The sequence below is a fragment of the Haliotis rubra genome, unplaced genomic scaffold, assembly GCF_003918875.1.
Source record: "Haliotis rubra isolate DU_JTF1 unplaced genomic scaffold, ASM391887v1 Scf1225, whole genome shotgun sequence".
NCBI lineage: Eukaryota > Metazoa > Mollusca > Gastropoda > Lepetellida > Haliotidae > Haliotis > Haliotis rubra.
In genome coordinates this window covers 179724-202180 of record NW_025765143.1, presented here as the reverse complement: position 1 = coordinate 202180, position 22457 = coordinate 179724, and the positions used below count along the sequence as shown (strand labels likewise).

At 40.6% G+C, this 22457-nt stretch overlaps 2 protein-coding genes across 2 annotated transcripts in view; both read left to right on the top strand.

The window, feature by feature from the left end:
• The first annotated feature begins 27 nt into the window (after positions 1-27).
• On the top strand, positions 28-13968 carry LOC124265995 (receptor-type tyrosine-protein phosphatase alpha-like). The gene is made up of 14 exons (XM_046700814.1): positions 28-104; positions 457-493; positions 942-1040; positions 1222-1347; positions 2217-2362; positions 6413-6548; positions 7549-7695; positions 8464-8488; positions 8618-8682; positions 9282-9404; positions 10301-10420; positions 10864-11003; positions 11167-11305; positions 12244-13968. Exons 3-14 carry the CDS (start codon positions 978-980, stop codon positions 12322-12324), a joined length of 1311 nt encoding a protein of 436 aa, XP_046556770.1. The 5' UTR covers positions 28-104; positions 457-493; positions 942-977; the 3' UTR covers positions 12325-13968.
• Positions 13969-15999: 2031 nt separating this feature from the next.
• The window catches only part of LOC124265993 (multiple epidermal growth factor-like domains protein 10), a 109547-nt gene continuing 103089 nt past the window's right edge, over positions 16000-22457 (top strand). Inside the window, exon 1 of the mRNA XM_046700812.1 lies at positions 16000-16042. The gene's annotated coding sequence lies outside the window, so the exon portion shown is untranslated. The remainder of the gene's footprint in view (positions 16043-22457) is intronic.

Sequence of the window (22457 nt, the reverse complement as noted above, 5' to 3'; positions counted from 1 at the left end):
TTTTTTGTTTCTCCCTTCTTGTTCCAGATGACTACAACCGTATCCGCTTGACTCGCCTCCCAAACATCCCCGGATCTGACTATATCAACGCCAGTCTGATGCATGTAGGATTATTTTATGCAAAACGTCCTGACGTATTATCTGATCGTTCCTCTGTTTTGTATCATGCAGTAATCTGTCTTAAGTTCTGCACACCAGTGAAGATCTGGGTCAGCAACTAATACTTGTAGGAAGTGACTAAGGTGATCGAGTGATCTGGCTCGCTGACTTGGCTGACACATGTCATCAGATCCAAATTGCGTAGATCGTTGCTCATGAAGTTGATCACTGAATTGTTAGTCCAGATTTGATTATTTACAAACCGCAGCCATAATGTTAGAATGAAAAAAACAACAAAACAACCAGTTTGAAACAATCTGAAGTGCTGCACAATCTCAGTTTCCTCTTCTGTTCCAGAGTTTTAATCAAAGGAGAAACTACATCGCCGCTCAAGGTATGTTGTATACGATCGTAGGTTAGCGGCTAGTATAAGTTTGATTAAACATTTGACGTGTTTTTTTCAATGTTCAAGGTCATGCTTAAAATCAATAAATCAATACGCAGTAAAGATCTACTTTACTTGTTACTTTGGACAATTGATATTAGAATGTGATTAGAGCTAGCAGAACATATATGGTTAAAACCCAACATAAAGTTAAAACTTAGCTTTAAGGGTGATGGCAATGTTGTTACAATGAAATGATTTTTCAAAATAATTGTTTCAAAACAACGCCATCCGTTTTATGTAGTACAATTTAAATTTGTCTCTGGAGGTAGCTAGTTGAATTCAAAGTGTCTCGTTAATGTTTCTTTTGCAAGCGCCGCCACTGTAGATAATCCCTCCTTTCAGAGATTGATGTTGATGTGTAAATACCGTTGATATAGAAACGTGACAATTGTAGCCCCCACTAAGAAGACCGTGGGGAGACTTCTGGAGAATGATCTGGGAACGTTCCTGCAGCCGGATTGTCATGGTGACTGGTCTCGTAGAAGGATGTAAGGTATATACAAGCACGCCTGATTTAGAACTATGATACACAAGAATTTGAATTTCGGAAGATAGATTTTGTTCCGAACATACTTTAAATAAGTAAACTTACTTGAGACTGGACATTCTGGGGAACCGGAAAAATACACTTTTTTTGGTTAGAATGTGTTAGGTATTGTCAGCATAAATTTCAGGTGACATGTGAACAGTACTGGCCGTCACGGGGCATCCTGAACACAGGTCTCTTCCAGGTGGAACTTGGAGCCATACAAACCCGAGCACACTTTACAGTGAGACATCTGAAGGTCACGTCTTGTACAGTAAGTATCGGCATGACGTCATTGATTATTTAGTCATATTTTATTTGACTTTAAAGAAATATAAAGTGAAAAACCGCTTTCCATGGCTGTAAGAAATTTATAAGTATACAATCCAAATTTTTCATGAACAAGTATTTGTGAATCACTATCGTGTACGTATTCTCGAAAAGATGACAAACAATTTCAAAGGATGTCAAGTGTTCATCTGAAAAAACAATGGAAACATAAAGTAAACGTGAAAGGTAGGAAACTTCATTGAACATCACTTTTGTCACTGATGCGTCAGATTTGGGAATGTGTCTCCCATATCCCTACAATAAAATGTTTGAAAGTTTAACTGAGATTTATCGTGATCACACATCTTTTGAGCAAGACTCGTTCGAAGCTGATTGAAATCTTCGTAGAAAGAGCATACTGCATAGTACCTTGAAACCTTCAAAATGTAAACACCAGTATGTCTAAGTGAGGTGTAACAATCGCAAACAGGATACTTTTTTCATGTATAGACAATTAAAATATCATTTGTAAGTTCTCAAACTGAAGAATTCGTGGAGAGTCCAAACATGTAGGGGATATATATACCAGTTGTCTGAACTTGCCTGTATAACCATGCTGCCATAGCCCTGGCTGGTAATCAAATGAATACGTTAAGAAGTAGGAATTACCTCAAGAAACGTCAGATTTAAATGTCCCAAGTGAAGTGAAAATTAAGCTCAGTGTATAAGATTAAAGTTGATTGGCTATATGAAGAACACTACTTTGGAAGCATATGAGAGTTGTTATATAAACAAACAAACGCGTGAATTTGAATGAATGTGCAATTAGCGCCTGATTTGTTGAACTATGAATGCTAATCCTTTCTATCACAGACAGCAGAAAGTCGGTCAGTTGTCCAGTTCCACTTCACAACCTGGCCTGACCACGGTGTACCTGACACCCTCGCTCTGGTCAACTTCATCTGGCTGGTGAGACAGGCAGCTGCTGAGACAAACGGACCACTACTCGTCCACTGCAGGTAGGCGAACCATCCAAACGTCAGACGGACCACTGCTTGTCCACTGCAGTTAGGCAAACCATCTCAACGTCAGACGGACCAGTGCTCATCCACTGCAGGTAGGCAAACAATAAAAACGTCAGACGGACCACTGCTCGTCCACTGCAGGTAGGCAAACCATGAAAACGTCAGACGCACCACTGCTTGTCCACTACAGGTAGGCAAGCCATAAAAACGTCAGACGGATCACTGCTTGTCCACTGCAGGTAGGCAAACCATCAAAACGTCAGACGGACAACTGCTCATCCACTGCAGGTAGGCAAACAATAAAAACGTCAGACGGACCACTGCTCGTCCACTGCAGGTAGGCAAACAATAAAAGCGTCAGACGGACCACTGCTTGTCCACTGCAGGTAGGCAAACAATAAAAACGTCAAACGGATCACTGCTTGTCCACTGCAGATAGGCAAACAATAAAAACTTCAGACGGACCACTGCTCGTCCACTGCAGACAGGCAAACCATAAAAACGTCAGGCGGACCACTGTTTGTCCACTGCAGGTAGGCAAACCATAAAAACGTCAGACGGATCACTGCTTGTCCACTGCAGGTAGGCAAACCATCAAAACGTCAGACGGACCACTGCTCATCCACTGCAGGTAGGCAAACCATAAAAACGTCAGACGGACCACTGCTCGTCCACTGCAGGTAGGCAAACCATCTAAACGTCAGACGGACCACTGCTCATCCACTGCAGGTAGGCAAACAATAAAAACGTCAGACGGACCACTGCTCGTCCACTGCAGGTAGGCAAACAATCTAAACGTGAGACGGACCACTGCTCATCCACTGCAGGTAGGCAAACAATCAAAACGTCAGACGGACCACTGCTCATCCACTGCAGGTAGGCAAACAAGAAAAACGTCAGACGGACCACTGCTCGTCCACTGCAGGTAGGCAAACAGTCTAAACGTGAGACGGACCACTGCTCATCCACTGCAGGTAGGCAAACCATCAAAACGTCAGACGGACCATTGCTCGTCTAATGCAGGTAGGCAAACCATCAAAACGTCAGACGGACCACTGCTCATCCACTGCAGGTAGGCAAACAATAAAAACGTCAGACGGACCACTGCTCGTCCACTGAGGGTAGGCAAGCCATCAAAACGTCAGACGGACCACTGCTTGTCCAATGCAGGTAGGCAAACCATCTAAACGTCAGACGGACCACTGCTCATCCACTGCAGGTAGGCAAACAATAAAAACGTCAGACGGACCACTGCTCGTCCACTGCAGGTAGGCAAACCATAAAAACGTCAGACGGACCACTGCTCGTCCACTGCAGGTAGGCAAACCATAAAAACGTCAGGCGGACCACTGCTCGCCCACTGCAGGTAGGCAAACCATCAAAACGTCAGACGGACCACTGCTCATCCACTGCAGGTAGGCAAACAATAAAAACTTCAGACGGACCACTGCTTGTCCACTGCAGGTAGGCAAACCATAAAAACGTCAGACGGACCACTGCTCGTCCACTGCAGGTAGGCAAACCATAAAAACGTCAGACGGACCACTGCTCGTCCACTGCAGGTAGGCAAACAATCTAAACGTCAGACGGACCACTGCTCATCCACTGCAGGTAGGCAAACCATCAAAACGTCAGACGGACCACTGTTCGTCCACTGCAGGTAGGCAAACCATCAAAACGTCAGACGGACCACTGCTCATCCACTGCAGGTAGGCAAACAATAAAAACGTCAGACGGACCACTGCTCGTCCACTGAGGGTAGGCAAACAATAAACGTCAGACGGACCACTGCTCATCCACTGCAGGTAGGCAAACAAGAAAAACGTCAGACGGACCACTGCTCGTCCACTGCAGGTAGGCAAACCATCTAAACGTCAGACGGACCACTGCTCATCCACTGCAGGTAGGCAAACAATAACAACGTCAGACGGACCACTGCTCGTCCACTGCAGGTAGGCAAACCATCAAAACGTCAGACGGACCACTGCTTGTCCACTGCAGGTAGGCAAACCATCAAAACGTCAGACGGACCACTGCTCGTCCACTACAGGTAGGCAAACCATCAAAACGTCAGACGGTCCACTGGTCGTCCACTGCAGATACGCAAACAATAAAAACGTCAGACGGACCACTGCTCGTCCACTGCAGACAGGCAAACCATAAAAACGTCAGACGGTCCACTGCTTGTCCACTGCAGGTAGGCAAACCATCTAAACGTCAGACGCACCACTGCTCGTCCACTTCAGGTAGGCAAACCATAAAAACGTCAGACGGATCACTGCTTGTCCACTGCAGGTAGGCAAACCATCTAAACGTCAGACGGACCACTGCTCATCCACTGCAGGTAGGCAAACCATAAAAACGTCAGACGGACCACTGCTCGTCCACTGCAGGTAGGCAAACCATCAAAACGTCAGACGGACCACTGCTCGTCCACTGCAGGTAGGCAAGCCATCAAAACGTCAGACGCACCACTGCTCGTCCACTGCAGGTAGGCAAACCATCAAAACGTCAGACGGATCACTGCTTGTCCACTGCAGGTAGGCAAACCATCTAAACGTCAGACGGACCACTGCTCATCCACTGCAGGTAGGCAAACCATAAAAACGTCAGACGGACCACTGCTTGTCCACTGCAGGTAGGCAAACCATCAAAACGTCAGACGGACCACTGCTCGTCCACTGCAGGTAGGCAAGCTATCAAAACGTCAGACGGACCACTGCTCGTCCACTGCAGGTAGGCAAACCATCAAAACGTCAGACGGATTAACATGTCAATCATATATATGTCATAGGACGAGGGGCGATGAAAAACTATGTAGAATCACCAGGAAAACGATGATAATGCAGTTATCATCATGTTCTATTTTTCTACATATTACCTGTCAAGCTCAAGCAATTTGGTTTGGCTATGTTCCAGTCTCACGATCCCCATTTTGTGTGACCTTTTATCTTGATACCCTCAAAAAAACAAAAAACTACAAGAAATGCATCAAACACCTCAGGAAACAAAGTATGCAAGAAATATTTTGTGTGTTTGAAATTGATAGAAGGCCCCTAGAATCACACTTAGATATTAAAGTTCATAAACAAGCAATTTAAAATTGCAATCGCTTGTTAAAGTGATTCCACCCTTCATGTTGACTGAAAGAGCTTGTTTTGGAGACACTAGCCATCCCCTTTCAGATGACGTAATCATAAAAACATAACTTATTCTAATGTTTTCACTTATTCATACATGATGCCAAGGGTTCAAACTAAACACTGAATGGTCACACAAGTGTCAGCTGACAATATATTGTAAACAGTACCAGCTTGAATATCTGGACACAATGTTTAAGGAAGATTGAAATTGGGGTGTCCTTAAACAACAGCCCTCGACAAAAATCTTTGACTGTTAATTATGAAGGGAAGTCATCCAATACTATACTGAACATATCTTATATGATATACTCTGAGGGCATACCATTATCCAAGAGGTACCAAATGACAGATCGTTTTTCAATTTCTGCAGTTTTGTTAGAAATATTATGCCCCAATATGTTGTGATGACTAATGACTCGTTAACCACATTACCTACATATGTGAAATATGACTTTGCTAAAGATTCCTTTATAATAAAATGAAAGCTTTTCAAACATTGGACATCGAGAATACAGTTAGTCTACGTACTTTTTGATCGACCAACGTAAATCCCAGGAATGATTCAATTTCATTTTCAGCCGATTACACAACTATAACATGTATAAAACAGTGAATATGACTTTGGAAACTATATCATATTATGTAGCAAATATATTCCCTTTCATCTATTTTACTTACCAAAATGAAAGTGAATTGCTGTGAACTAATGCATAAAGAGCATGGCGTATACTTTTCATTGACAACTTTAGGCCAGCTCCGGTAGAGGAAGTACATCAACTTAACTAGATATTCATAGCCTCCCAAAATGTCGGTATTGGAGGTTCAGACGTGTCCTCTCGTGTGTATTTTCAGCCTCGGAATGTTTATTCTCAGATGTTCAGATATGTATGCATTCTTTCAGCGCCGGTATCGGACGTACAGGCACATACATCGCCGTTGACTCCCTGATAGACCAGGCCCGAGGGGAGGGGGTGGTGGATGTCCTGGGGTATGTGTCAACCATGAGGGATCAGAGGAAGAACATGATACAGACTCCGGTAGGTGGAGTGTAGATGTCTGGACACTGATGGGTGAGCAATATCACAGCCATACACAGCCATGGAAACAAGGTCATCAGTAAATTCTGTTTAAAATATATGTCGAGAAAGGACAGTAAAACCAACTAGACTATCACAAAATACCTTAACTTTAGAGGACGATACAATATAAAAACAGGCTATAGATCGCCAACAACTGAGCACACTGATGGAAAACGTTAGGAGAGACTGAATAACAAGTTTTATGTTGATACAATGTTTCAATATTTGTTAAATTTTTTTATCAAAAGTTTAATTTGTGAATGTACCTTATTCGTTAGTACATGTATTATTTGCTGTTTTGGTAAGTGATATATCCTACATTCTCAGGTATTACTCACTGTTCAAACTGGATGGCTTTGCATTTCTTCTTTCCATATTTACCTATGCAGCCAAATTGCACGATCTTGGTAAAGCTAAACTCCCTATTTTGAAAAGTACGGAGGTAAATATGCCGTTTATGCTAGCATAAATGCTGGATAACACTTTCGCTGGACACGCTTTTCGCCTTAGTCTCGGGTTTTAAGTGCGCTTCAAACAAAATATGTATCTAGTTTGGATACCTTTTCCATCATTGCGTATTGAGATGATAATCATATATTAACTGGAATTTCGCAAGGCTTTCTAACGTGTATGCTGAGACATGGGAAGCTTATTCCTTAACTTAAGGTGTGCACAAAAGGTAACTTTTAATCATTGAAACTAGAATTATGTGGCTTATATATAATCCTAATTAGATTTCAGATGAGACACTTCCACAGTCCCATATCTTTAATTAGGCTTGTGAGTACGTTGGGATTTACGCCATTTTAAGCTATATTCCAGCAATATCACACTAGAAATGGACTTCACACATTGTACCCATGTGGGGAATCGAACCCGGGCCTTCGGCATGAGGAGCGAACCCTTTAACCACTAGGCTACCTCACCGCCCCAAATTAGGCTTGTATATTTTCCACAGGAGCAGTATCAGTGTGTCTTCCATTGCCTATTGGAGATGACAAAATATGGCAACACCAGCATGGACGTTGACAGCTTCATCAATTGCTATCTCAACAGTGGTATGGACACTACAGTGGACGGAAGGACTTTCAGGCAGATGTCAGAGGTCGGTTTACAGAGAACATAATACATCGTTCTTTCAGTTATCAGTATACCTAGTTCTGTGTATGCCATTATAAATTTCCCATTCTCTCACTTCTGTGTAACGGAGCCACTAAATAAGTATTTGAGACGGGATTTCTTTGTAAATTATCTTTGCATATGGTACATTAGATATGGTACATTACATATATGGTACAGAAACCGTACCGTAGTATTTATGATTGGTTACGGGTCATCCTTTACCTGCAACAAAACCTTCAAGCAAGAGCAGGTACCGAGACCTGATAGTTGGTCGAATTTGAAATCTTGTTTGGGTCGATAGAACAAGTAATTGTAGTTGTTTGGGTCATCTGAGACTCCCTGTCATTGTGTGAGTGTGTGCTCCAGTTTCAGTTATTTACAAGTTGCAATTACAAAAAAAACCGGTGTACACTAATTCACCCACCTATGCTGTATTTATGTTTAGGTTGTTCTGCCAATTCACTTTGCCCCAATAGCATTCGTAAAGTATTAAGACATCATTTGTACAAACGTTTGTCTTGTTGTGATATCTATTTCAAGTAACATCTATTTCTTCTTCTGTGTCAGTTTTTTTTCAAAATAAATCATAACACTACTGGTGTGAATCAATTGATTATTTGTCCATTCGATGTGAGTAAACGATGTGTTACTGCCTCATCCAATCAACATAAACCAATGCACATTAATAAAATTCACGTCAAAGAATGTATACACTGTATGATATTTGATTCTCTGATCGATTTTGTTGCAGATGCTTACAAATCAACAAAACGATGGTAAGTAGATACATCGTGTACTAAATATCGATGACAATGTAAACATCTTGAACGATATGTAGCTAGATCAGATTACCTTTTCCTTACAAATACGTATTAGTGGAATGATCGAAACATTAAATGTTGCAGATTGTCCCTCCCGACACAGGATGTTGGTGGATGGTAATCCTGACTTCATTGTCCGAGTGGGTCCGGTAGGTGGACAGAATTTCCTTGACGTGGACTGATGGTTTAAATTAAATATTATATGAAACGAATACGAACGGAACGAGTGTTATAATGTACACGTGGTTTGACAACCATATCAGCATCAGACAATCTATATTTGAGCATGCAAGTATCGTTGAAATGGTTACTGAAATTTTGAAATCTTTCTCTCTCCTCTCCTGTTAAGTTATACCTGCGTAAAGATCTAAAAAAACACTCGTAGGTGATCAACCTTCTAAGAATTTTCCAAACACAATACATATAATAGATATGCCGATTTTTAAGTAAATAAGATATGGCGTAAAAATGATTCGGTTTTATATTTATATCTACTTTGTTTTGAAATTTCGATTTGAACTAAACTGAACTCAAATATTCCCTCGATAGTTCTTTTCCAGAAAAGTAATAATGTGTGAAATGTCCACAATAATAGAGTAGCACGGCATATGATATTTTCCGTTCGTGACTTCCCGTGTATCATATATAATTGTTAAGAAATTTCACCAAAATCAAGAACATAATTGGAAACTAAAACTTTACCTTTTCATTTTGCATTTGAGAAGTATCGATCATTCACGTGTTTTAGTCTATGACCTATGTGAGCGGGTACCTTCAAGCGGTTGCCCCGCCAGCTGGGTTGGTGAAGCTGCTGTGGAAGCTGGTGGAAGAGAACAACGTCCACAACATTGTTGTCGTCACCCCACTGGAGGTATCTATTTGACAGCACTTGTGTTTCTTTCTGTCTTTCAGTATGCCAACCCTGGGGCAGGATGCGCTTGCAACACGCATCGCTGGCAACACCGCAGTTTGATACAATAATGATTCTTAATCATATGCCAAAGAGAATCTGCAGTGACCATGTATGATAATGGCAGTTAACTTATTCAATTCTATTTTCTGTCAATAATATTGATGCAAAACAGTATTCATGTTCGCATAGAAATATGTTCGCATGTTCAAATAAAAGCTGTTCATGTTTAAACTAACAATAGATATAATCTCTGTATCCTCTATACAAACATTAATCCTTGTCAAATGTGTTCTTAACGACATGGGGCGGTGGGGTAACCAAGTTGTTCAGCGTTCGCGCATAACGCCGACAACCCGGGTTCGATTCCCCACATGCGTAAAATGTGTGAAACCCATTTCTGGTGTACCCCGCTGTTTTATTGCTGGCCGATTGCTAAAAGAGGCGTTAAACTAAACTCACTCACTCAGCATGGTATATTACCAGTGAAGATCCGGGTCATCAGCAACCCATGCTTGTTGTAAAAGGCGACTAACGGGATCGGGTGGTCAGGCTTGCTGGCTTGGTTGACACGTGTCATCGTATCCCAATTGTGTAGATCGATGCTCATACTGTTGATCGCTGGACTCGGTTATTTACAGACCGCCGCCATATAGCTGAAATATTGCTGAGCGCGGCGTAAAACAACAACCCAATCAACCAACCAACATAACGACATATAAATATTGTACACCTACGTAATTGTAACAGCAGGGAAGTTATAACGCCTTGTTGCAAATATAAAATTATATAGTTTTGCGTAAATATGTAAACCAGTGTATTTTTCTTATCTCACTGACAATTTTGCTTATTCCCAGGCTGATGTTGCTGGAAAAGAGAACGAGGAGAAGAAGTATGGTGATGTGACCATAAAAACGACCAGTCAGATCAACCTTACTTCAGGCCTCATTCTTGTGAATTTAAAACTACAAACAAAGGCGAGAGTTCATACTTTAAACCGTTTGTATTTTGCATGTAATTTGCAAAATCACCCCCCCCCCAAAAAAAAAACAACAACTACAAACACACACACCACCCCCACCCTCCCCCACACACACACACACCACCCCAGAAAAGAAAACCCAACCAATAACAACAAACAATAAACAAAGCAAATACAGAACATAAAACAAAACAACAAAAAAACAAAAGAAAAACACTAGAAACGCAAAAGTAGCAACATTGGAGGCAATTTTGCTTATATTTATACAAAATGAACACAAAATATGAATTTCTTATTTGTGCATGTATCGGCATTGACATGGACCTCACACTGACATCATCTTCCCTCAGACTGACCTGATGAAAGTGGGTTAAACCCAATGCGCTGATACTCTTGTTTCGTGTTTTGTCCATTAAGAAGTTTTGATTTCTGTCACAGAACTCAAAAATCTCCCGATCAGTGAAGATGCTGCAGATACCTGGTCAAATCTCTATTGAACACCTTGGGGCCCTAATTCTAGGCAACCCCCACCTCCACCACCTGTCATGTCAGCCATACCCTACTGTTGTGCTGCACAGGTAAATTTTACATTATACATTTTGGCAAAAAAAATTCTTCCAAAGATCAAATACTACTGATACGATTTTTTCATGAAAAATGATCTGGTTTGAATCAGTGTCGAATTGGTATAACTGAAATATTGTTCAAAACATGATTATATAGGTTACGGTGTGTTTTCAGAGAGGCTGACCGAAAGACTGCTGTGTCTCTTGGCATCATGGGAAACATTCTCTGTGGCATCCTTGATGATCATCGCGTGGACGTCGTCGGGCATGTCAGAACATTCCTCCAAAGTTGTCCTGGCTTTCATCTTACAAGGGTGTGTGTTTACTCCTATATTGTCGCCAGTTCTGATATTGTCGGGTATTTAACCGGTCAGCAATATCCCAACTGTAAGTCAATATTCCAAGTCTGACCAAATCTAACAAGTGATTGATATTAAGAGCAACGATCTATGCCCTCGGTACTGACATGTAATCAGCCATCTCTCCGAGACTGACAACTTCAACCCCAAATTTCTCAAAGTTTGAACAGTGGCAAAACCTCAATCCAGTCTCATGTGATGAGGTTACACATTTGCTTCTAAATATATGTAAACTGTTGGTTGGTCCCTTATCAATGTGGCAATCCGAACACAGAATATATCAGTCAAAGCTTCAATCGAAGCAACATCCGCAATCCGATATCATGGTGTGAGGCTTCCAATGTTAACCGTTGAATGGGTGATACATCTCCAATATTTTCACCGGACTTTGAATGATTAGTTACCCTATTTGAAAAATGCACACGCCTTTCTCTGATTGATATCACCCATCACCCGCCTATGAGAGTAACGTCCTAGTAAAGAAACATGGATCCACACATCAATGTTTCTAGAGTATTACTTCACTCTGTCCAGTTGATACAAATGTAATATAAATAGGGGTTTCATCTGCTACCGAGTTGATTATGTAAGCAAACCATTCGTGGATGATGATTTCTTCGTAGATGATCTCCTTTAGTTGGTATTTCTTTGGTGTTTAACTCCCCAGTCAGCAATGATCTACCTATGTCACGGTCTGATTTATATTATGAGCTTGACACACTGCCGGGGTTATCTGACACTTTATGTTTAATCTATCATCAGGCGCAGTAAGTGCCAGTCTCCCTTTACTACCACCATCGGTTGATACACATATATTCTTATCCACCATACCCGCTTGGGCTCAAAGCGTTTTGATTTGCTTTGATAATTCCACGAAGTAGTTGCTGTTGCAGGATGATGTCCGGTTGCTGTTTGACTTCAGCCGTCAATGTGGGCTGATGGAGGCGGCGGCAGGCAACTACACTAATCTGTGACAGTGGACAGTTTCTGCGTACAGCTGGAAGTTATCACATAATGACCCTTAATATTTCTTATTCACTGGTACAACTGTTTATTTTCACAATGTAACCTTCTTAGTTTTTCATTTTATTGCATTGTATTTTACTTCGTTGCAATGCTGTTGCATATGTCATATGTTCGATTTTTCTATTTGTACATATTAATTGAGACAATAAGTTAGGATACCTTAACATGCGCTATCTGAATTAGCTGGTGTTCTTAAAGACAACAACCTACACATGTTCTTGACATTTGTGGCAAGCAGTTTGAATGTGGGGGAATGAGAGTCGAGGATAATGGAGTTCCAGAGGATACAATGATTATTTGTATGTGTTACTCCAAACCCATAATGCCATCAGTTATTTAGGTTAAGTGTGTCTAACAAACAGCAATTAAGAATACTGTTTTCAAAATGCACCTACCATGACACGGTCTTGTAGAAATTACACATAATTAGGAACAATTGTTTGCAAATGATGTAGCGTTTGTCTCCCTTTTAAATAATTCATAACTAGCTTACAGAAACGAACTCAATCATATTTCATATTAATCAATACATTTTCAAATTTGGTCAAACAACATCACTTTGTATCAAAAGCAAATAAAACCTAAGATATGATTATTGATATCTGAGGAAAGCTTACTTTACGAGCTGCAAAATTTTGAACGAACTTTTCCTATTTTCTTTCCATCGAATTTAATTTCCATCGATATTAAAAAAGAAACAGGTCTCGCCATTCATTTACCCATGTCAGTATCAGAGTGTTTAATAACAGTTCTCTCTTACCCTATAAATGTTGCTCTTATATCTTAAAGGCACCATGTCACACTTCGCTAAAAATAAATAATGCAAGTGTCTCAATAACACTAACCATCAGCCCTCAGGGAAGCTACCATATAATTCATTACAATAAACATTACGTAGCTAGATTACATTAATAAATTTAAAAAGTTCGAATGAATTAATGCCCTCAACAGACCGTACTTTCTTTCAAGCGAACCCCATAGAGTTATCTCCCTTGGAACGCTCTTTACGAATACCCTACGCACAATTTGTGATTGAAACCAGTTTGGCCAACACATCCATCACAGCATGCAACAGTTGCTGATGTACGGAGCAGTTATTTACATTCCATATATGGCAAGTGTTCTCTGTTTGGAAGCTGTTAACCTGGAAGTTTCAAGTATCGGTTTCAGGCAAGTCGTAAAGGATAATAAGTATTTTATTGCAACTATAGGAATTTAAAGCGAGTGCATATGCCCCAATATAATAATATAAGCGAAACTATTGTCGAGAATGTGTTACATTGTGCCTTTACCTCCGATACCTTTTGTAATGACCTTTTTAAGTGCTGTACATTTATATTAGCCAAAGTAGTATCTGAGCTATTAATAATAGCATACGTATAGTTTAACAGTTGTGTCTTATTGCCCATTTTTCAGACTGTTTCTCTCACTTTTCTCTTAGTTTTAGAGCATGTTCCGTAGTGCTCTACAAAACAGTAAATGCTTAACTTCATTCGTATGTGTAGTTTGTTGTATTTTATTGCTTCCTGTTATATTTTCACTCACGATGTAGCCAGAATTGTCATTGGAAAATAAAGTTTCTTCTAATCTGATCTGCAACTTATTGTGAATAGCCTAAACAGTGTAAGTTTATATTCTTAACAGGTAACTGATTACCTTTGGCTACAGAGCCATGCATGAAGATCTGAGATAGAAAGGACATTCAACAACTTATGCTTGACGTAAGATGGTCAGGCTCGCTGTCGTGCTTGACACATGTCAACGTTCCCCAATTGTGTCTACAGATCGATCATGCTATTATCTCTGGCTTGTCTGGTCAAAACTCGGCCATTCATAGACCGCCGCCATATACAGTATACTTTGGTTATAATGCCAGCGTTTGTCCAGGAGAAAATATGGCATTATATCCAGGGTGGCATTATAACCAGGTAGGACAGTATGCAATGAACAAGGTGGTCGAGGTGATGCCTCACCTCATGAGACTTGTGTGACTAAATGATCACAGCGTCTTGGGGATGCAGGTGACTTCTTCTTGTTGGTTGCAGGAAGTGTATTGTCACATGTTTTATCCTATCTTGGATTACATGGCTACTGAAATCTAAGCATTAATGAGTTTGGTCAATTGATTTGAGTCATATCTATTAACTAATTATGGCATGTATACTACCTGCAGCCAGTGTAATTGACATTTAAACCAAACGAAAATGACATTTTGTTCCCCAAATAATTGGCATACGGCGTTATATCCAGTTGGCATTATAACCAAGGTATATTTTAGGCAGGAAATCCGTTCTGGCAAAAAAAAGAGCAAAATATCCAGGGTGTCATTATAACCAGGGTCATTATAACCAGGGTGCACTGTAACTGGAATACTGTAGTGTAGATTTTACAACCAACCAACCAGCCAATCTTTGGCTTCGTGGGTTACATTTTTTTCCTTCGTACTCAAATGTACTTGTATAACATAAGCTGACAGCTGTTTAGTTTTGTGTTTCCGTTCAAACAATGGGTACATCAGAGACTACCGGGAATTTAACACATCCTATCCGACACATCCTGGTTTATAAAACTGATACATATAATGTAAACCAGAATGCCGTTGTACAAAACAACCTTAGCGCAAAGACCGCTTTGTACTAAGGCACCCAGGTCCATGCTGTTCGACCGTGAATTCAACATGTACACGTTCGAGACAAGGCAATCGAATGTAGGTTCAGGAAGAACGCCTAATTTGAATGAAATAAAAAAAAGGTATAATTGTTTTTATTTCCGCGGTATGATGGAGGCCTTACATAATGGAGTCAGGATGAAACACAATGTCAAAAGACTGACACCATGAGCATCGTTTTGTACACTTGGAATACGATGACATGTTTGCGAGCCTGACGCCAGTTCGCGCCTCTGATGACATGCGTGGGATACCGATGGTCAAGCCAAGTCCCGGACTTCACGAAGTGCTGTGCATTAGCATTTAATAATAGTGTACAGTCCTAACAAAGTCCTAGTCCATCTAGGAGTGAGTTTAGTTTTACGCCGCACTCAGCAATATTCCTGTTATATGGCGGCGGTCTGTAAATAATCGAATCTGTACCAGACAATCCAGTGATCATCAGCATGAACATCGATCTACGGAAATGGGATACGATGACATGTGTCAACCCAGTCAACGAGCCTGACCACCCGATCGAATTAGTCGCCTTTTACGACAAGCATGGGTTACTGAAGATCAATTCTAACCCGGTCGTATCCGTCTAGAGAATGATATGTCAGATATGTAGACTACCGTTGATTCTTTGGCGAAGTAGTGTCCATGAAACATTCGTCCTTGGAAATGAAGATATATTGTACTCGTGTCTAGCTATGCGTTAGCTGCATCCATTCACATGGCCAGCTTAACATGAAGGACATGTCTGTAATGACATCTGCTGAATTTGCTTTACTTTGCTTTTATGTTATTGCAAGCAAAACGTCAAAATGAGAAGCATGTTGCGAAATCCTTCATATACGACATTCCCAGGAAATTCTGCTTTGTCCCATGAAATTAACTTTTCTGTCAACACAGTTATAGGATATTTAAATCTTCGTCCTGGTCTGTGCGGCAGAGTGTTACAATGGCCGTGAGTGACGGTGTTGTGCTTTTGCTTGCCAGTTTCAGCCTCGTTTCATGTGAGTATTTTCTTTGTGCAGGTGTAGAAGCGCCAGCTCTTGTAGTTAGAATTTTCTTATATATCCTCGACTATGCCATGTATACCGTATACATGTATATCAACTTTATGCCGTATAGGACCACTGATAGATATGATGAGTTTACTGACAGCATGGGGGTCCACTGGTCCGTATATTCAGATACAAGTTACAGCGTATAACATAATAAAGCGCCTGAAATATATATTATACATGTGACTGTAGAAAACGTGATAGTAATTTAAATCCTAAGAATACATACTTTGCAAGCAGTGATACATTAGATGCGATCAATTGTTGAAATTGTATTTGTGAAGGAAATGAATAGTAATATGCAGGAATGATAGAGCGTCCAAGACCATTATAAAATGGACATTCAAGACAAAAGTGGTATTCTGATTCTATGTTCCTAACTACACAAAAGAACATAGCCTGTCTTCTCTATTTAAACGTATTTTTCAACCTTCTTGGATTAATAACTTATGACTAGAGCAGCGGAGATATGAAAGGGCAGTACGATAAACGACATATAAACTTCAAGGTTTGCCTCATGTTTTATTGAACGGTACAAAGTTTATAAATTTAGTTTTTAAACTTATGCAGACCTTCAATCCAGCGTTGCTTATCTGTATCTATACATACAGGACCACTATACAGCAGAGGCAGAACACTGATGTTGACTTGAAGCTCGTCACCACCAGTTATTACTTCCCGTTTGACTACATCGCCAGCCTTGTTATTGTGTGGATGTCAGTCATGACAAGAAACGCTCTGATTATTAGAGAATAGGTGATAGGGGTTTAGGTTTGTATTTAAATACATATGACCTAGGCCAAGGGACCAATAAATACCGGCTGCGCTTCTGTCTCCCATAATGTTTGTTTTTAACCCAAGTGTGAAGGCTGAAACAGTGTGTCTATACTATGTTGGTTCATAAAACCGGGTGTGAAGGCTGTGACACTGCGGCTCCACCACGTTCCTTTAAACACCTTAGTGTGAATGATGTGAAAGCATGTCTCCATTGCATTTGCTTAAACATCCTAGTATGAAAGCTGTGACAGTGTGTCTCCTCCTCGTTTGTTTAAAACCCGTGTGTGATGGCTGTGACAGTGTGTCTCCACAATGTTAGTTCCTAAACACGTGTGTGATGGCTGTGACAGTGTATTTCCATTATGATGATTCCTAAACCCGAGTGTGAAGGCTGTGACAGTGTGTCTCCACTACGTGTGTTGAAAAATCCGTGTGTTCTATTCCTAAACCCGGAAGTGACGGCTGTGACTGTGTGTCTCCACTATGTTTGTTTATGAACTCGAGCGTAAAGGCTGTAAAAGTGTGTCTCCACTCCCTTTGTATAAAATCCCGATCGTGAAGGCTGTGCCAGTGTGTTTTCACTATGTTGGTTCCTAATCCCGGAAGTGGCGGCTGTGGCTGTGGCTTCACTACGTTTGTTTATGAACCCGAGTGTGAAGGCTGTCAGGTTTACTCCCATAACGCAGACCTCCCAAAACGCAGACCTTCCTAAATGCAGATAAAAATAGCACACTAATTAATTGGGTCATGCTGGTCACCCCTAATTAATGAATGGCCTGGTCTACAATTTGATAAAGATGGAGAAAAACAATTGACTAAGTGAACATCATTGTTTAACACCAGTGGAACAATCAAAAATATTTTTCCAAGGATACCATTTTTTAAAAGAAGAAAAAGTAATTTATCGAAAAACCATATCGAACGCTTTCTTGAAATCCACGAAAGCACAGTGGAATCTGCATTTTCTTCGAGTTATATGCCCATGAACAATGGATTGAAGAATAATTTACACAAAGTGTCCAATAACGATATAGTTATAAATATAGTTTCTAGGTTCATTATTGCTTTCCTTTTTATGTAGAGGGTAATGTCCGAGTAACTCTCCATTCCTTAAAAATAATGGAGCCGAGGCCCCGGAGACTCGTGAGTTACGAGGATATTACCCTACTTAAATTACATTCAAAGTTTTGGGAATATTTCTGTTATCAAAATTAAATGTCAAAATGACAAAATGAAGGCTTTAATTTGAAACTGATACACATCGCTCCATTCCTGAAAAGTAATGGAGCGAGCAGACAATGTAATGACGTCACAAATGTTATTTAAATATATATACTATAATAGAGGTAGTCCATGCAGCTTGGAAATAACCTTTACATAATATTTGTGAAAAAAATAAAGCAAGGTACTGGCTAGCGAACAGTTATCGCGGCGTAACAGTTAATGCCAATACATCAGTATCACACGTGTGCAGTTCCGGTCAATTACAATTCCGGTATTTTTTCCCATGGTATTCGACAACAATAAAGGACAGCAAACGAAAATTCTTCACGGCAAGTAACATGAGAAAAAAATTAAAGATAAAGTTATGAACCCTATAAAAAATTAACTTAGTCGGGGGATGTCCCCCGACATATATAAAAGCAAGTTGATGTTCACAAGTCATTAATTGTTTCATTCCCTATCAATCTACTGTAAAATAAACACTCAAATAGTCACACAATCAATTATTAGAGGTTACTGTATGATATAAATATATATTATTTCATGAATGGCATGATAAATTCTGAATGGCGATAACTGTTACAGTTAGTTGTGAGGAAACATCTATTTATACTGCCATGATTCCCTTCCGCCGCGTTATATAAAAGCACGATCGGCGGCAGTGAACGGGTTGGACACATCGATGAATAGCTAATTAAGTAACATGATTAATTCTGTTTCATTAATTTAACGAACGACGGAGTAATTTTGCAAATACCGCTAAAATATGGCGATAACTGTTCTCTAGCCACTAGGGTGCAATCATATCCTTTATTTTCTTTAAAAATTCTGTTGGAATACCGTCGTCTCCTAGCTACTTATTCAGTATAGCATCGTCTGTTGCAGATATACTTTCTGCAATTGTTATGTAATAAGACAGTTCATCATTTACACAATCAGAATAATGTTCATTTTCAGGCATATAGTTTCCAATATAAGCATTCCACTCATCACGTGATACATGATTTGATAAATCTATAAAATATGTATACCATGTTTCTGGTAAAATATTATTCTTATCAGATCGCTTAGATGAATATCTTTGAAAAACCTGTACATATTATTCATGAAATATATATTGACGAAATAAAGGATCACTTGCTAGATTGTCAAAACTCGTTACGTGGGTGATACCATTTCTCTTAATCAAGGGTACATCTTACTAATCGCGGATGCAACTAACTATAACAAGTGGTGTTTTAACGGGTCTGCGTTTTGCGAGGATACCGGCTGTGACAGTGTGTGTCCACTATGATAGTTCCTAAACCATATCGTGAAAGCTATGACAGTGTGTCTCCACAATGCTAGTTCCTAAACCCTATCGTGAAGGCTGTGAGAGTGTGTCTCCACAATGTTAGTTCCTAAACCCTATCGTGAAGGCTGTGAGAGTGTGTTTCCACAATGTTAGATCCTAAACCGTATCGTGAAGGCTGTGACAGTGTGTCTCCACAATGTTAGTTCCTAAACCCGAATGTGAAGGCTGTGAGAGTGTGTCTCCACAATGTTAGTTCCTAAACCGTATCGTGAAGGCTGTGAGAGTGTGTTTCCACAATGTTAGATCCTAAACCCTATCGTGAAGGCTGTGAGAGTGTGTCTCCACAATGTTAGTTCCTAAACCCGAGTGTGAAGACTGTGACAGTGTGTGTCCACAATATTAGCTCCTAAACCCTATCGTGAAGGCTGTGACAGTGTGTCTCCACAATGTTAGTTCCTAAACCCGAGTGTGAAGGCTGTGAGAGCGTGTCTCCACACGAGTATGAAGGCTGTGACTGTGTGTCTCCACTACGTTTCAGTAACATAATATTTCAAACATGGGTAGCTCATTCGGGCATTGTTTTCATATTCAAATGTAAATGATCACACAGAATAAATGAATAAATGGTGAGAGGTTCAGACATTATTCACATATAAATAGTATATGATGTTTAGCATGAGTATATTCATCATGGAAACTATGACAAAAACAATAAATAGATTAATAAAAATCTCTGTCAACATGTTTATGTTCTGAACGCCCTACATAAACTACTGAAAAAAGAAACGCATAGCACAGATTTTCAGGTCTTGTCTCTTTAGGATGAATCGCAAACATTAGGTACTTTAACATTTTGGTAACTTATACCTCCTTGACCCCTTTCCGAGTTTGTATCTCTAAGTGCAGAAAACCATGCCTGAAACTCAACCCAAACTGTTTTTTAGGAATAAATGTCACATAAGACACGGGTTTGTCGGACACGTGAAAGTAATGACTAGACTTACTGAGGCTTACCGGAGTAATGCGATTGGATATTTTGGAGGCTTGTGAATCACAATCAGCGGCGCCTACATGTATCCCAGAACACAATAGGAAGACTGTGGCATCGCTTTCAACAGCATGGGACCACACGGGATATACCGCGCTCCGGAAGATCACGCGTCACCACGCCCGCCCGAGACAGATTCACCCGTTTACGGTATTTACGTGACAGATTCCTTACGCCATCCTCTACCACAACCTCACGTACGACGGCAACTGTGTGAGTGAGTGAGTTAAGATTTACAGTCACATCGGCAATATTTCAGTCATATCGTGTCTAAAACAAGTTTGGAATTCACCATAAATGCATGTAAATTATATTAAAAAACTGTCATCGAAGGACAGCAAAAAACAACTAGAATATCACAGTATCAAGAAATAAAACTAGCAGTTCTCTCTAAAATGGCTATAGGTCACCAACAACTGCGGCAACGGTATGTCAACCATCGGCCATGGCCAATGCAGAGACGAAGAACAGTCATTTTTAGTGACGAGTCACGGTTTATACTGAGACGTCCAGACGGGAGATCACCCGTGTATGGACGACGTCATGAAAGTTTTTCTGCAATATGTGCGCTGGAAGTCGACAGATTTGGCCCGGGTGGTGTTATGGTGTGTCATCGGGCATTTCATACAGTGGTAGGACAGATCTTCTTAACATTCAGGGCCATCTCACAGCTCGACGTTATTGTGATGAGGTCATCAGGCCACACGTCATTCCGTTCATGAACAGACAAAACGTTATTTTTCAGCATGATAATGCCCGACCACACAGCAAGTTTGACTACGGTGTTCCTGGCACAGAACAACATTCAGGTTCTTCCGTGGCCTTCACGATCACCAGATGTTAACCCAATTGAACACTTGTAGGACGTACTGGGTAGACGTGTGCGTCGACGTCATCCACAGCCACAGACTCTTCCCGATTTGTTTTTGGCGTTGCGAGACGAGTACCAGAACATTCCCAGGCCTGTCATCCGGAATCTGATTCTGTCCATGGGTAGACGGTGTCAGGTTGTGACTGACTCTAATGGTGGTCATAAACGTTACTGGTTTCGTCTGACCTTGACCTTCATTTAGAGTGCGATTTACTGTTTACCTAGTCTAAACTGCTGCTGTAATCATTTCAGTGACGTTGTTCCAGGTGCATGTCATGTGATGCTCATAATTTCACATAAAACACTGACTACAATCTGTGTTATGCGTTTCTTTTTTGAGTAGTATATATGAGTATCCAGTTATGACTTCAGTATGTCAGTTCTCTCTGAATTAACTGTCATAACATGTGTGACTACCACAACCGGAAACACTGAATCAGAGCACGGGCTGTTCTATCGGAACCCACTTCACGTCATTTAGATATATTCAGCACATATACCAAACATGTTCATAATTAAACCCGTAAGTAGGTCAAGGCACTTCGCGAGATCGTAGTACTCCCGGTGACAAACAATGAAAACTCGGTCCAGTCTAGTTAAGTCATAGTTGACGGTCGTGAAATTTAGAACAAGACCTGGTTCTTGAATATACGCTTGTCACCGGAAATCTGGTACCGGAAAGAAGCTGGGCCCCTCTCGCATATCGTAAGTTGGCGCGCAAAGGGAGCCGGGAACCAGCTTAATACCTGGAGCAGCGCCTCGCAGACTTACAGGCCCTAATATCTGACGATACTCAAGAGGTGGGTCGCCATAACCTTCACGACGGCTAAGTCGCTTGGTAGAGTGAACCTGGCAGATATACAGAGTAATATTCTTCCTTGTCAATGTAGAGAGCTGTCATGGTTGTGAAGATGCTTGTGTTTGGCTTCCCGTGAAGTTTGGCATTATTTTCAGTGTGTATCTCATCATCGCAAAGAACTGTGACATGCTGCTTCAGTTCATTTAACATAACCGTATGCTGCATTTGAGAATATGGCTTTTTACCAATACGAAGCATTTACCTGCTGGAAAATAGCACGAAATACTGAAGATGTGTATTTCGCATCTACCTGTTCTCAGGACTAATATTATGTAACATACATTCTACCAT